The 15936-nt window shown below is 45.1% G+C and overlaps 1 protein-coding gene across 3 annotated transcripts in view; it reads right to left on the bottom strand.

The window, feature by feature from the left end:
* klhl29 (kelch like family member 29) overlaps window positions 1-15936 on the bottom strand; it is a 580607-nt gene that overhangs the window by 23779 nt on the left and 540892 nt on the right. For all 3 annotated transcript variants that reach the window (XM_002935976.5, XM_031902990.1, XM_012971232.3), the window contains one exon: window positions 6219-6412. In XM_002935976.5, the coding sequence (XP_002936022.1) occupies window positions 6219-6412 (194 nt within the window). The remainder of the gene's footprint in view (window positions 1-6218; window positions 6413-15936) is intronic.

Here is a 15936-nt window from a genome sequence, read left to right as displayed (position 1 = left end):
CTTAACAGATAATTGAATAGGCCACTTAATATGATATACAGTAAACTATCTTACCAAACTGGTATATATATATCAGTAAATATTGTCCTTTTACATCCTTTCCCTTGAGCCGCCATTTTGTGATGGGCTGGGTGCTCCCTCAGAGATCAGCTGACAGGAAGTGATGCAGTTCTAACTGTAACAGGAAGTAGTGTGGGAGTAATTTGTTGGGCACCCCCCCCCCCAATTATTACAATCGCTAAGCTCAGACCCTGGGCCGGAGTTCCACTTTTCTGAGAACTGCATCAACTTTTGTAGCGAGCTTTGCCATCTTGTTTCTGCTCCCTGTGAGCCTAGTTGCCCTGGATGGTGCACTTGCGCAACTTGGGATCTAAAGACTGAAAATACTAACCCAATAGCACATAACATCTCTGCGCCATGTTCCGTTGGCCTGATACCTCACTGGGCAGAGCCGAGTGTTTCCGCCATTGTAACGAGAGGAGCAGAGGAAGCAAGAAGCAATCTAACTTATCAAGTCCCCCGACAATGAGCACGGTATTTAATTAGACGGACAAAAGAAATGTTTTTCGGTGGCAAATCTCTACCGTAACACATTTCGCCATCAGATTAAAATATGCGCTCCGAATCCCCGGCTATAAAACTTACTAACCATTTCTGTCAGCGTGTTAAATCTCCATGCATTAACCTTATCGCGCGGGGGAAACAGTGCGAGCGGCGGCTGATACAGAACATTCCGCCGCTATTTCTTAAAGCAAGAGATGAAAAAGTTTTCTTATCAGTTGGCGGTGAATCCCTGATGAGGACTTTCATAAGCAGAGACTCTGGCTCTACACGCAGGCCCTAGAGGAAGGCAACAAAGAAAACAGCCAAAAAGCCTTTTTTATTGGATACAATAACATCTCCGGGTCCCCAATGTTTACCTCCTAACTCAATTTTTTTTCTTCACCCTCCGCTTCTCATTTTTCTCATTTTCTTATTAGATATCGTACCGCTGGTTCCCACAATCAAATTGCTCTTATTATTTTTGTTAAGCTGGAGGGAGTTTTCCCGGACAATGGGCCCCGCTGCTTAGTGCTGCTGTCGCAAGAGGGGAGGCGGCAGATAACACGTTTTCTCACTGCTATGAAAAGCTGCCGAGTGGGGCCCTCCTGAAGGTCTCTTCTTGCTCTTCCTCTCCTGACAACACAAAGTTATTAAAACTCAGTGTTGTTCATAGTAAGAGAGTCAGCCACGAAGCCTTGTCTTTCTCTTCCACTATCAAAAGCCAGTTACGAGGGAGAGAAAGACGTTTATAGGCAACAACAAAGGATCTGAAACACTGCAGTCAGGGCAATTAGGAAAAGGGACCTTGGATGATGCAGATAATCTGGGAAACTCACCTTCACCCACTGTGTGTCATAAGCCTAAATGCCCATACAGTGTTGGACTGAGGCCCCAGGGGCCCACCAGAAAACCTTGAACCATAGGCCCACTTTCCAAACAATAATCCTCCTCTCCTCAATCAACCTCTCCTCCCTTAACCTCTTTATTATCCAAGTCACTTTTCTCTATCCTTCTATCTCTTTTTCCTATACAGAAATAGGGAATGACAATGCAACTGGCCAAACTGAGCAAACATTGTCAGCATTAATAAATGGTGCCAATAAACACCCCTTACACTTGCAGGAAACCAATGCACCTGTCCAGCCTGCTCTAATGAATACTGCAAAAGTGGGGACCCAGGAAATATGGTAGCGGTAGATGTAGGGTTCCACCAATAACTGCAACCGACTTGGGCCAAGCAGATTACATGCTTATACCGTTATTAACATTGCATGGATTTTTGAAAGGTATGAAAGTATAGGCCCAAGGCACTCCCCTCCCTCTGAAACCAACTCCCACTCAACATTTAACCAACCAGTGTCCACTCTCCCCCCAACTTTGCTCGCAAAGCACAATGAATCTCACTGTATTGATGGACTTACAGTCAGGCCGGACCTTGGGGTAGGTAGAGTTATGTGCTTAGCTTCCCTCTCTCTGTTGTGCTCTAGGCACTTACTTCTTCTGCCTACCACTAGATACAGCCCTGGTGTCCAGTAAGTGTTTCACTCCTCACTTTGAAACTGTCAGCTGCAACTTCCTCATGGGTTTAGGTGGCCTACCTCTGCAAGGGCTACAGGCACGCAGACAGTAGTGGAATTAATATTAGGGATGCACCGAATCCACTATTTTATGGTCCGGCCAAACCCTGAATCCTTTGTGAAAGATTTGTCTGAATAACGAACCTGAATCCTAATTTGCAAATGTAACTTAGGTAAAGTAAGGGTTAAAGAGAACCACCACGCGCAATGGTTTGGCCAGAGGCATGGATTCAGCCAAATCCCAATCCCACTAAAAAAGGCCAAATCTTGGCCGGATCCCAAACTAAATCCTGGATTCTGTGCATCCCTAATTAATAAACATTTATAAAAGCATGAGTGTTGCCATGTTGGTTGCTTGTAATTTGTTTATTACAAAAAAAGTCTATAAAGTGCCCTAATGTGCCCCATTGCTTTGATGAGACAAACAATGATGTCCCTTTTTTACTTTTTGCTCTCCAACACCTCCACTTAATAATCAGGCTGGGAACAAATGTTAAACGCACCTGCTTTCTGCACGGGGCCTGAACTCGCAGGCGAGATATAGATTATCATTACTCCTAATCATCTGGAAGACAAACTGCAGGGCGCTCGCTCGACTCTTTAGAAGCCGGAATCCTGCTGGCGCCCAATAAAGCTGCTCTGTTTGCGGCGGAGCAATCAAGAGCCTCTTTGGCATCAATCAAGAGCATGGCAGAAGAGCTGCGCCCGTATCCCACGTACAGAGTGCCGAGCAGTGATTATATAACCAGGCCCAGTCACATGGAAGAACCTGGTTACCCGGCACACTTGCCCTATAATGCACATTTGTTAAACTGAGTGTGTCTTGCCCTTGAGGGGTATACAGTATGTGTGAAAGGCATGGGGCTGAAAGAGGTCCATGCAAAGATGGTTATAGTGTCTTTAGAGTTCTCATTACACATCTGATACCTTAAGCTGTGGTGGAACATGCAGCCCTGATGTATAATTAGCCAGCCAATACTCATCAGCATTCTTATAAAGCTTGAAATGGAAGCCTCGGAGGCTTAGCCTTGGATGCTGCACAAAATGGCTGTTTGGAAGAGCACTCAGATACCTGCCCTGGGAGCACAAGATACTGAGCACATCCTCTTCCTACACAAAAGTGACTTGAGCCATTAGGCTGCCTGCCCTTATTAGCCACTCTCGGCTGACACGCACAACCTTGCATATCTAGCAAAGACAGCACCGGGCTCTCTGCGGTCTAAATGCAAGCGGGGACTCTCTGAGCGGCTTTAATCCGCAGCCCTGATCCTTCCTAATATTACATGAAATGAACGCAGCCTGGGGAAAAAAAAGGACAGTTTTGGAAAGGACACATTTAAATTCCATTTCTCAGCAGCTGGAAGGGCACAGGAGTTCAGCCTGAACATCTCCACTGCCGAGGCGGGTGAATAACAAAGGATTTATTGCTGAATATTTAACCGTTCTCTAATTGAAGTCAATCAGTTTGCCAGCGGATCGCGCGGAATGGATAGATTGGCGTTGTGCTATGTACAAAAGAAAAATATTAATAAACAATAATTGCTATTTGATAGATTGGAGATCCCTAACAAAGCTGCAGGGTAGCAATAGGGCCAGAGTTATAGGGGGTCAAGTAGGGGTTTGGCTCTAGGGCAGTATCATTCCGGCCTGGACTGGCATTCAGTATAGCCCCTGGCATTTCACAGAGGCCCAAACAGCCTCTCCACAGCAGCCCAATAAATAGTGACTGTCTTTGGCATCTTACAGCATTTGCCAGAACAGACTACCAGTCCTGGTATTAATATATGCACATGATACTGATCATTTCCCCTAATATTTGCAGGTTCTCACCCACTCTTAATGTTCCATGATTTAGCGTTGTATCACGTCCTGAATTGCCTCCAGAGGTTAAATGATATCTTGAAACCAAGGCTGGTATCTGGGGGTACAGGTGGGAGTCCTGTCAGGGGCCTTGTTGTAGTAGGGGGCCCAAACAGAGGCACCGCAATTAGCAAAATGGAGGGATTTGCTGGGATATAACCAGGGTTTGGGTGAATCCTTGGCATGTTTGCGTGAATCCTTGGCATGTTTGGGCATAACTGTGCATGGCTGGATGGTTAGGGCCGAGAACCCTCAGTGTTCTATTTGGATAAGTATGTTTTTATAAAATGTTAGGCCCTATCCTACTTAGTTGGTAAGTCCCACTTACCTGAGGGCCTGGGTACACAGATCTAATAACTAGGCCTCAAGGGGAAAAGGCCCTGCTAAGTAATATGGGGCCCCAGATGTTCTAGTTTGCTTGAAAAAGTGGGTGATTTTAGACCAGATCCCCTATCCACAAAAGCCACACCACTTCCCAAATGACTTGCAGAGATTCAATACCAACTGAAAAAAAAAGAGACCCTAGTTCGAATCCCATAGGATAGAAGTGCAACCTAAAACCCCCATCTTTTTGTTCTCCTTAGTGAACACCCATACGATTATCTTTGCAATTAGTCATGCAGTCTGCAGCAACCAATCACAGTCCTGCTTTCATCATTTTCACTCTAACAGTCAGATGAGAGCTGTTAGCTAAAAGGCTACTATGGGTGCTTGCCCTGGAGCCAGGCCTGGACTGGCAATCTGTGGGTTTTGGCAAATGCCAGCTGGGCTGCTGTAAGATGCCATAGACAGTCACTATTTATTGGGCCAATGGGGGGGCTGTTTGGGTCTCTGTGTACTTGAAATGCCAGGGGCCTATTTGAATCCCAGCCCAGAGCTGCCTGGAAATTTGGTATCTATGTGCAATAAATAAGTAAGGGCCCCAGTGTGAGAAGTGTATTACCTACAGGAGAAACATACACAAGAGACAATCTAAAGGACAACTATCACTGCAACTCAGGCCGGTGTTTACTAACAGCAAGGGATTAGAAGTTTGTCTGTGAGTAGCAGCACGTTTCCCTGACTTGCACATCTTCTCACTACAGATAATGACCTATAACAGAGCCAGCTGTGCCGAATGCCTTTATTGCCATCCCGCCGAGGTTACATGGCAGCCGCAGTGCCTGCCGCATCTCACGTGGCACTAATGAATGCGCAACTAACCAGGAAGCCTGACAACATAGCAACGCTGCAGAATTATTACTGCCGACCAACCCTTTGTACCTGGGAAATGATGACTCGGCTCCTTTTAGAAAATTATTCTATGAGAATCATAAAAAGTATGCAGATTCCATACCGAGTTTTGTTTAATGCGCTATTTGTTTATGGGGCAGCCGGGAACGGGGTAACCTTCTGCTCCGGATATTTACTTTCTATCAACCTTCTGTTTAATCAGTTGGAAGTCAAAAATCCCGGGTGGAACCCCCCAGTGGGCTCCGCACACCCCAGTCCAACCCTTGCCAGTACCCAGCCCTTTGGGAAGAGAAATCCACAGCTTCAAAGCTTTCACACTGGAAGGTGGCCCCTCCGTTCTTCTAACCTCAAAGGACCACCTTGGGTCCTATGTAACCTCAAGGGGCCATCTTGTGTCCGATGTAGCCTCAGGGGACCACCTAGTGTCCGATGTAGCCTCAAGGGACAACCTAGTGTCCTATGTTCCCTTAAGGGACCACCTTGTGTCCTATGTTACCTCAAGGGACCACCTTGTGTCCTATGTTACCTCAAGTGACAACCTTGGGTCCTATGTTACCTCAAGTGACCACCTTGGGTTCTATGTAACCTCTAGGGGCCATCTTATGTCCGATGTAGCCTCAAGGGACTACCTAGTGTCCGATGTAGACTCAAGGGACCACCTAGTGTCCTATGTTACCTCAAGGGACCACCTTGTGTCCTATGTTACCTCAAGTGACCACCTTGTGGCCTATGTAACCTCAAGTGACCACCTTGTGGCCTATGTAACCTCAAGTGACCACCTTGTGTCCTATGTAACCTCAAGTGATCACCTTGTGTCCTATGTAACCTCAAGGGACCACCTTGTGTCCTATGTAACCTCAAGGGACCACCTTGTGTCCTATGTAACCTCAAGGGACCACTTTGGGCCTTATGGAAAGATGGACTGGTCCGCTTGATATTTATACACAATGATTATACCCCTCCTTAATGTTTTTATGCAGAGTCTTACAATGAAGGTTTTCTTACCTATCATGGGGGATTCTATGAAGCTCCATGTGTTTGTTTGTGGTATATAGGACTGCAGCACCCCAGCCGCTCGGCCGGCTTCGTTCACCCCACCGAACACGTAGATCTTGCCTCCACACACCGTGGCAGCAGCAGAGTGCACAGGCTTGGGAAGGGCAGCCACTGTTTCCCATTGGTTAATGATGGTATCATACCTAAGGAAGCAAGAGAACACCATTAGAATGGACATTGATGGTGCCATAAGCTACTTCCCCCCATACATGGATTGAACATAGTTGCTGGTCTTCGGCCACAGAGCTTGTAGGAAAGTATTTTCCTTTTTGTTTGCCACGTAACCTGGGGGCTTCAGCACCCCCACCAAGTGATTGCAATTGGGTATGCCGGGTTATTACGTTACTTAATAAAAGCATGTTTGAATATTTTGTAGGTTATTGATACAGGCAAAGTTTAAATGGGTCTTGTAACCCATAGCAACCAATTATCAGTGCAGTTAGAATTATGAAAGCAAAAATCTGAAATTTATAGCATCAAATGGCCTCAGGTAAACTCAGAGACTTCATGTTGCCCAAACAGCTATTTGGGTTCATCTTGGCCATGCCAGTAAACACCCCAACCACCCATACTGCTGGTCATGCCTCAAATCACTTCCCAGTAGGGTTGCCTCCTTTCTGCCTCAAATCACTTCCCAGTAGGGCTGCCTCCTTTCTGCCTCAAATCCCTTCCCAGTAGGGTTGCCTCCTTTCTGCCTCAAATCACTTCCCAGTAGGGTTGCCTCCTTTCTGCTCAAATCACTTCCCAGTAGGGTTGCCTCCTTTCTGCTCAAATCACTTCCCAGTAGGGTTGCCTCCTTTCCGCCTCAAATCACTTCCCAGTAGGGTTGCCTCCTTTCCGCCTCAAATCACTTCCCAGTAGGGTTGCCTCCTTTCCGCCTCAAATCACTTCCCAGTAGGGTTGCCTTCTTTCTGCCTCAAATCACTTCCCAGTAGGGTTGCCTCCTTTCTGCTCAAATCACTTCCCAGTAGGGTTGCCTCCTTTCTGCTCAAATCACTTCCCAGTAGGGTTGCCTCCTTTCTGCCTCATATCACTTCCCAGTAGGGTTGCCTCCTTTCTGCCTCATATCACTTCCCAGTAGGGTTGCCTCCTTTCTGCTCAAATCACTTCCCAGTAGGGTTGCCTCCTTTCTGCTCAAATCACTTCCCAGTAGGGCTGCCTCCTTTCTGCCTCATATCACTTCCCAGTAGGGTTGCCTCCTTTCTGCTCAAATCACTTCCCAGTAGGGTTGCCTCCTTTTTGCTCAAATCACTTCCCAGTAGGGTTGCCTCCTTTCTGCCTCATATAACTTCCCAGTAGGGCTGCCTCCTTTCTGCCTCAAATCACTTCCCAGTAGGGTTGCCTCCTTTTCTGCCTTATATCACTTCCCAGTAGGGTTGCCTCCTTTCTGCCTCATATCACTTCCCAGTAGGGTTGCCTCCTTTCTGCCTCATATCACTTCCCAGTAGGGTTGCCTCCTTTCTGCCTCATATCACTTCCCAGTAGGGTTGCCTCCTTTCTGCCTCATATCACTTCCCAGTAGGGTTGCCTCCTTTCTGCCTCATATCACTTCCCAGTAGGTTGCCTCCTTTCTGCCTCATATCACTTCCCAGTAGGGTTGCCTCCTTTCTGCCTCATATCACTTCCCAGTAGGGCTGCCTCCTTTCTGCCTCAAATCACTTCCCAGTAGGGTTGCCTCCTTTCTGCCTCATATCACTTCCCAGTAGGGTTGCCTCCTTTCTGCCTCATATCACTTCCCAGTAGGGTTGCCTCCTTTCTGCCTCATATCACTTCCCAGTAGGGTTGCCTCCTTTCTGCCTCATATCACTTCCCAGTAGGGTTGCCTCCTTTCTGCCTCATATCACTTCCCAGTAGGGTTGCCTCCTTCTGCCTCATATCACTTCCCAGTAGGGTTGCCTCCTTTCTGCCAAATCACTTCCAGTAGGGTTGCCTCCTTTTTGCTCAAATCACTTCCCAGTAGGGTTGCCTCCTTTCTGCCTCATATAACTTCCCAGTAGGGCTGCCTCCTTTCTGCCTCAAATCACTTCCCAGTAGGGTTGCCTCCTTTCTGCCTTATATCACTTCCCAGTAGGGTTGCCTCCTTTCTGCTCAAATCACTTCCCAGTAGGGTTGCCTCCTTTTTGCTCAAATCACTTCCCAGTAGGGTTGCCTCCTTTCTGCCTCATATAACTTCCCAGTAGGGCTGCCTCCTTTCTGCCTCAAATCACTTCCCAGTAGGGTTGCCTCCTTTCTGCCTTATATCACTTCCCAGTAGGGTTGCCTCCTTTCTGCCTCATATCACTTCCCAGTAGGGTTGCCTCCTTTCTGCCTCAAATCACTTCCCAGTAGGGTTGCCTCCTTTCTGCCTCAAATCACTTCCCAGTAGGGTTGCCTCCTTTCTGCCTCATATCACTTCCCAGTAGGGTTGCCTCCTTTCTGCCTCATATCACTTCCCAGTAGGGTTGCCTCCTTTCTGCCTCATATCACTTCCCAGTAGGGTTGCCTCCTTTCTGCCTCATATCACTTCCAGTAGGGCTGCCTCCTTTCAGCCTCAAATCACTTCCCAGTAGGGTTGCCTCCTTTCTGCCTCATATCACTTCCCAGTAGGGTTGCCTCCTTTCTGCCTCATATCACTTCCCAGTAGGGTTGCCTCCTTTCTGCCTCATATCACTTCCCAGTAGGGCTGCCTCCTTTCTGCCTCATATCACTTCCCAGTAGGGCTGCCTCCTTTCTGCCTCATATCACTTCCCAGTAGGGCTGCCTCCTTTCTGCCTCATATCACTTCCCAGTAGGGTTGCCTCCTTTCTGCCTCATATCACTTCCCAGTAGGGTTGCCTCCTTTCTGCCTCATATCACTTCCCAGTAGGGTTGCCTCCTTTCTGCTCAAATCCCTTCCCAGTAGGGTTGCCTCCTTTCTGAATCATTTTTACCTGTTGGTGGGGGGCAGGAACACAAGGGGGCAGACCATGATATAAAGGGGGTGGGAGAGTGACATCAAAGGGGTGGAGTTATGATGTGCGGCAGCCAAAGGGTGGGTTATGGAGTTATCTGGGAAGTAAAAAAGGTACATTTGGGGCAGATAGGGGGAGGGCAGAGACTGGTGACTGGGAGAATGGGCCAAATTGCCTGTGTTTGGACATAAACATGCCTGGTATCACAACAAGGAAGGTAAACCCCCCCCTTTCTTATTGTTTTGAAGTCTTAGAGTCTTAGAGCCTTTCTGTTATATTCTTTGGCTTTAATCAGAAATGGCTTTGAAAAGATTGTACCTTAATATATACTTTTTCCATTTTCTCCTTTCAAGCTTTATTAGCTATCATTTACACCCAAACATAGTGTCTGCATCAGTGATTCTTAAAGGTTGTTTATGATGAGAAAGGAAAATATCACAGAGGCAGTTACCCTAAATAAAGCCGACAGGAAAGGGAATTAAGATGCCACCATGAGCGCAATATTACTCACTGTAATGACCTGCAAGGCTCTGATTAATAAAGCCGAGATTCACTGGCTGGGAAATGATAACAATGCACATGAATGAGCACTCACAGTGTATATTATGTGCAGCAACATTAATGTGAATAATTCATCCATTTGTTTCTCACACCTTGGAAGGGTGTCGCCATCTTTGATTGTCAATGCCATGCTGTAAGCATATTGCACTTCTTACAGATAATAACTGAATATACAAGGCATAATGTGCCCCCTACTGTAAATGATAAGGATATTAGAAGTCCCTGAGGGGTTCTGTGCCCATATAAAGGCACAAGGCTGCAGGCTGAGTTATACAGGGAACTCTGAGTATCACTCATGTATTATAAGGGATAATGTACCCCCTACTGTAAATGATAAGGATATTAGCAGTCACTGAGGGGTTCTGTGCCCATATAAAGGCACAAGGCTGCAGGCTGAGTTATACAGGGAACTCTGAGTATCACTCATGTATTATAAGGGATAATGTACCCCCTACTGTAAATGATAAGGATATTAGCAGTCACTGAGGGGTTCTGTGCCCATATAAAGGCACAAGGCTGCAGGCTGAGTTATACAGGGAACTCTGAGTATCACTCATGTATTATAAGGGATAATGTACCCCCTACTGTAAATGATAAGGATATTAGAAGTCACTGAGGGGTTCTGTGCCCATATAAAGGCACAAGGCTGCAGGCTGAGTTATACAGGGAACTCTGAGTATCACTCATGTATTATAAGGGATAATGTACCCCCTACTGTAAATGATAAGGATATTAGAAGTCACTGAGGGGTTCTGTGACCATATAAAGGCACAAGGCTGCAGGGCTGCAGTGTCCTTTCACACAGTCTGTGGAAGATATGTTGTTGGCAGAGATGTTACTGGACCTTCCCTGCTTGAACCTTACGTTACTATCCTGTTGCTGCAGTAATCTTACTGGCCTAATGCAATGTTAATTTTCCATTTTCTGCAGTGATATTACTGGAGTGTATGGGGTTAGTGCAGTCTTTATTATGCATTTTTTTGCAGAAATCTTATTGGCATGCCTGGGGTTAATGCAGTTCATTACCACCCATATTTTACTCAATGAGACAAAGATTTTACTTTCAAATAAAATCCATTATTTCCCTCAATTACTTCTACTACAGAAGAGCAGCGAGTTCAAATAAAAGTAATTCGGCGGATTTAGCTAATGAGGCAGATTCGCAGCACGTCCTCTCGGAGTCCAGCGGCTCTGTATGAGCGACCTTCCCTCCTACTGCAGAATCAATAAGGCACCTATCCAACCACCGCCACCGCCGCCAAAGGGTAAACTGTTATTGTACTGATGCTGTTTGTGCATCGCTACTCGTCTGATTAGGGAATGAGCTCCAACATTAAGAGCCAATAATAAAACATTTTATTTAAAGTTAAAGCACATTCATGGTGCCTCTTACTGGAGGTGATTAAGGCTCAGGGTGATGCTGAGCAGAACGTAACTAAAGGTGCCCATACACAGGCCGATTTCACAGCTTATTGGAAAGTGGGTGTGGCTTAAGGCAGCTAAGGGGTGTGGCTAGGCATAACTGGATATATAAGTGAACTGTGGTGTGGTGCAAAGGACAATGAAGGCCAGGTTTACTGGCAATGGGTGCCAATGTATTAGGCACCACATTATGCCAACATGGGTCCCGGGGTTGGTGCTCGTCTCTTAAAGAGAAATTAACCAGTCTGGGGTACATCCGTGGGCTTTCAGTTGGACAGCCCTGTTCTAGGGCAATACCTACACTGTCACTGTTTTGTGGTATTAATGTCTATAGATTATGGGCAAACTTGGGGAGCCTCTTCTGCAGAAATGTGCCTCATACAGAGGAATACAAATGGTGGTATAAACCATGGATTACAGAAAGCCTAGGGCAGTTGGTAGGGAAAGATGTGGCAAAGCAGCCCGAGACAAAACATAGGTAGCTTAGGCAAGGGAAAAATGCCATCCTAGGAACGGGGGGGGGGGGGGGGGGCTGGGTAAAATAGACTGACTGCCCAAAATAAAAAATGTTTTCAATATAGTTAATTAGGCAAATATGTAATTATAAAGGCTGGAGTAGGCAGACGTGTAACATAATAGCCAGAACACTACTTCCTGCTTTCAGCTCTCAAAGCTGTAAACATAATCTATAAACATAATAGCCAGAACACTACTGTTAGCAGTCAGTAATCAGTGACTTAAGGGGGGGGGCACATGGGACATAACTGCTCAGTTAGTTTGCTTTTAAATCTGACCTGCATGCTCACAAACTAACTGAACTGTTATTTCCCATGTGGCCCCCCCTAAAGTCACTGACTAACTAAGAGGTTAGAGAGCTTGAAGCAAGAAGTAGTGTTCTGGCTATTATGTTAGACATCTGTTCACTCAAGCCTTTATAGATTACATTTTTGCCCAGTTAACTATATTGCAAATATTTTTTATTTTGCACAGTCTGTCTTTCCTTTTTCCATTGTTTCATTTTTACACCGAACTGTTCCTTTAAAGGGCGGCTATAATTTCATTTAGTATTTTCATTATGCAACTGAGTAATGGAAATAACAGATTCACTCACAAATGTTCCATACTATTCATTTAGGGAGGATCCTTCTGTATTTTCTTGCTATAAAGCCATAGCCGTACAGACTGGCGCTGTGTAGATACGAATGCCCGTATGACAGGCGCTGTACTGAGAGTGAGCCTTGGGCAGACAAATGACTGCAGCCCGGCACTATTTCCAAGGCAGGACAGCGGATCAGAACACGCCATCAGAGCGCTAAATTAGTTTTGCGGCCATCGTTATCTGATTTGATTAAGCCGCTGACCATAAAGAAGTACAGTTAATAAAGCGGAGATGAAGATTGATTTTGAGACAATGTCATGAGTTCAGCGGAGGAGCTTTTGTTCCAGCCTGGGTGGCGCTGATCCAAATAGGTCTCAGAAAATGAAGCTGCGAGGCAGCACAGAATGGCAGCGCTTCTGATTGTCACACACACGCACTTAATGACTTGTTCTCTGCAAAGGTGCCGTCTAACAGGGCTATTAGAGTAATGCGCCGCTCCGCTCCCCCACCCGTCTGCAGCACTTCAGACTCCATTTTGTTCAGGCAAAGGAAAGGCAGAGAAAAGCACAACAAGGCAGCGGGGAGGGGGGAAGGAAACAGTAAGGACACCCCAAATGGGCTATATGGAACCTAAAGGGGTAGTTCCCTGGTAACAAGGTAGTACAGGTATGGGACCTGTTATCCAGAATGCTCCGGACCTGGGGTTTTCTGGATAAGGGATGGTTCCGTAATTTGGATCTCCATACCATAAGTCCCAATAGGGCTGTTCTGCCCCCAATAAGGGGCAATTATATCTTAGTTGGGATCAAGTACAGGTACTGTTTTATTATTACAGAGAAAAGGGAATCATTTAACCATGAAATAAACCCAATAGGGCTGTTCTGCCCCCAATAAGGGGTAATTATATCTTAGTTGGGATCAATTACAGGTACTGTTTTATTATTACAGAGAAAAGGGAATCATTTAACCATGAAATAAACCCAATAGGGCTGTTCTGCCCCCAATAAGGGGTAATTATATCTTAGTTGGGATCAAGTACAGGTACTGTTTTATTATTACAGAGAAAAGGGAATCATTTAACCATTAAATAAACCCAATAGGACTGTTCTGCCCCCAATAAGGGGTAATTATATCTTAGTTGGGATCAAGTACAGGTACTGTTTTATTATTACAGAGAAAAGGGAATCATTTAACCATGAAATAAACCCAATAGGGCTGTTCTGCCCCCAATAAGGGGTAATTATATCTTAGTTGGGATCAAGTACAGGTACTGTTTTATTATTACAGAGAAAAGGGAATCATTTAACCATTAAATAAACCCAATAGGACTGTTCTGCCCCCAATAAGGGGTAATTATATCTTAGTTGGGATCAAGTACAGGTACTGTTTTATTATTACAGAGAAAAAGTTAATCATGGGAGATGGCCTTTCTGTAATTCAAAACCTTTTGTGATAATGGGTTTATGGGATAAGGGATCCTATACCTGTAGTTTCAGTGAGAGACAAAGAGCAATAAAAGAGCCTTTAATAGAAATCTGAGTAATAATAAGTAACAGTAAAATGAAACTGTAGCCTTGGAGAGCAACAATATATTTTTTGGTTGTCGGGGGGCATTTTAAATTGCAGGGCTAATAAGCGGCAGTAGAGGAAGGCATTTTATAATAGATACAAAACTAAAACTAAGAATATGGCATTCTAGACCATCTTAAAAGGTAACTACTCCTAAGGCAGCGGTTCCCAAACCATTGACAGAATGGAGACCAGATAGAAGGAAATTTTGTGGTCACTGACCCCAGCAGCAAAAAAACAATTTCTCTGTGAAGCTACTATTTTATTGTTATTGTTACTTTTTGTAACTTTTCTTTTCCATTGAGTCCCTCTCCTATTAACATTCCAGTCTCTCATCAAACTACTCCCTGGTTGCTAAGGTAACTTGGACCCTAGCAACCAAATAGCTGCTGAAATTCCAAACTGGAACTGAAAATGAAATAATAAAAAAAATACAAGTAATAAAAAATGAAGACCAACTGCAAATTGAATCTCAGAATATCACTCGCTACAACGTTAACTCAAAGCTGAACAAGCCTTCAAGCAGGGAATATAAGTCTTTGTTCCCAAACAGCGCCGTGCCGATTGTATTTCCCGTAGCCGAAGCCAGAAGATCTACAGAGTGAGATGACAATTAGGCAGCGGAGAAAGTTCAATTTCTGCTAAAACAAATTCCACTTTCTTGTGAGCGCCCAGGTCCCGATTCAGTAACCCTCTCCGGCAGTTTATTGCTTACTAATGACTTCTGCTTCAGTAACATTAGCGACTTGTTCTCGGAATTAAGCCTTGATTGTTTTCTCCTAAATTGAAAATGCAGAAAGCAGAGAGAGAGAGCGAGCGAGCGAGCGAGCGAGAGAGAGAGTGCGAGAGAGCAGGTTTGGGATCAAATTCCCCTAAGTGCAGGTCTGATCCCTGTTTAAACATAATTACCCATGATAACATGCACACACTGCTCCTGTGTAGGATTACATTAACAACCTGATCTTAACCATTGACTGATCCTGAAGAGAGGGAAAAGGAGATATATATATATATATAGTCCTTTAGCCTTTGAGTAATTTACTGTTTAAATAATTCAATGTACTAAGCCAATGTTTGGCACATAGTGGCTAAGCAGCTGGCAGCAACGCCCAGCAGGTTCCTGAATGCCCAAAGGTGCATTGCATTTGCTGTTTTCTATAATGTAAAACCTAATCAGGCCTAAGCACTAGTTCTGTGACCAGTTACAGCAAAGCAATAAAACCCAATTTATATAGCCTAAACCACAATGTCAAGCTGCCCACCCTCGAGGGGACCAAAGCACTCTATAGTGGGTTGTACATTGGCAGTAAATTTGTAATACCTGCCCTGGCCTTAGCAGATGTTTTACTGGCTAGGATGGCAAAATACTGGCCAGGTGGCAACCTTAAGGTGGCCATACATGCTAAGATCTTCTCCCGATAGCCCTACCTACGGGTGGGCAATATCGCACTAATTTGGTCATTTGGGCCTGGGGCCAAATGATCGAATTAGCACGGCGGGTATAGGTGCCGTCGTTTCAGGGACCGCATCGGACGGAATAATCAAACCTGCCTGATTTAAGGTCAGATGTTGGTCTGTGAGGCCCGTTGTTAGTGCCCATACACAGGCAGGTAAGCTGCTGAATCAGTCTAAAAGACCCATATCGGCAGCTAGAATCGGCCCGTGTATGGGCACCTTTAGTCTCCGGTCAAAATATTTCAGCCAGCACAGCAAGTAAGATACAAGCAGGGCTTAGCCCTTGCGTGTTTATTCAAACTGCAACTGCACCTTTAGTCTCCAACAGGTAGGGGGAGACTTATCAATGGGCAAGTTTGACTTTTTTTCATGATTTGAGTTTTGCGCTAAAAACACTTGATTTTGAGTTATGGGTCAAAAACTCGACTGTCTGGTGTTTAATAAGTGCAAAAATCCTGCAAACTCAAATGTAAAACTTTACCATCTAAATGCTTGCGAGTTTCTATAGAAGTCAATGGGAGTTGCCCGAGGCAAAGTCAAGCCATATTTTATATTCAAGGTATTTGAGTTTTCGAGTTATATTTGAGTTGTAATCTCGAAAATACCAGATGTTTGAGTTTTTTTAATCACT

This window comes from Xenopus tropicalis, chromosome 5 (genome assembly GCF_000004195.4).
Source record: "Xenopus tropicalis strain Nigerian chromosome 5, UCB_Xtro_10.0, whole genome shotgun sequence".
Classification (NCBI taxonomy): Eukaryota; Metazoa; Chordata; class Amphibia; order Anura; family Pipidae; genus Xenopus; species Xenopus tropicalis.
This window is presented reverse-complemented; position numbering and strand designations above follow the sequence as displayed.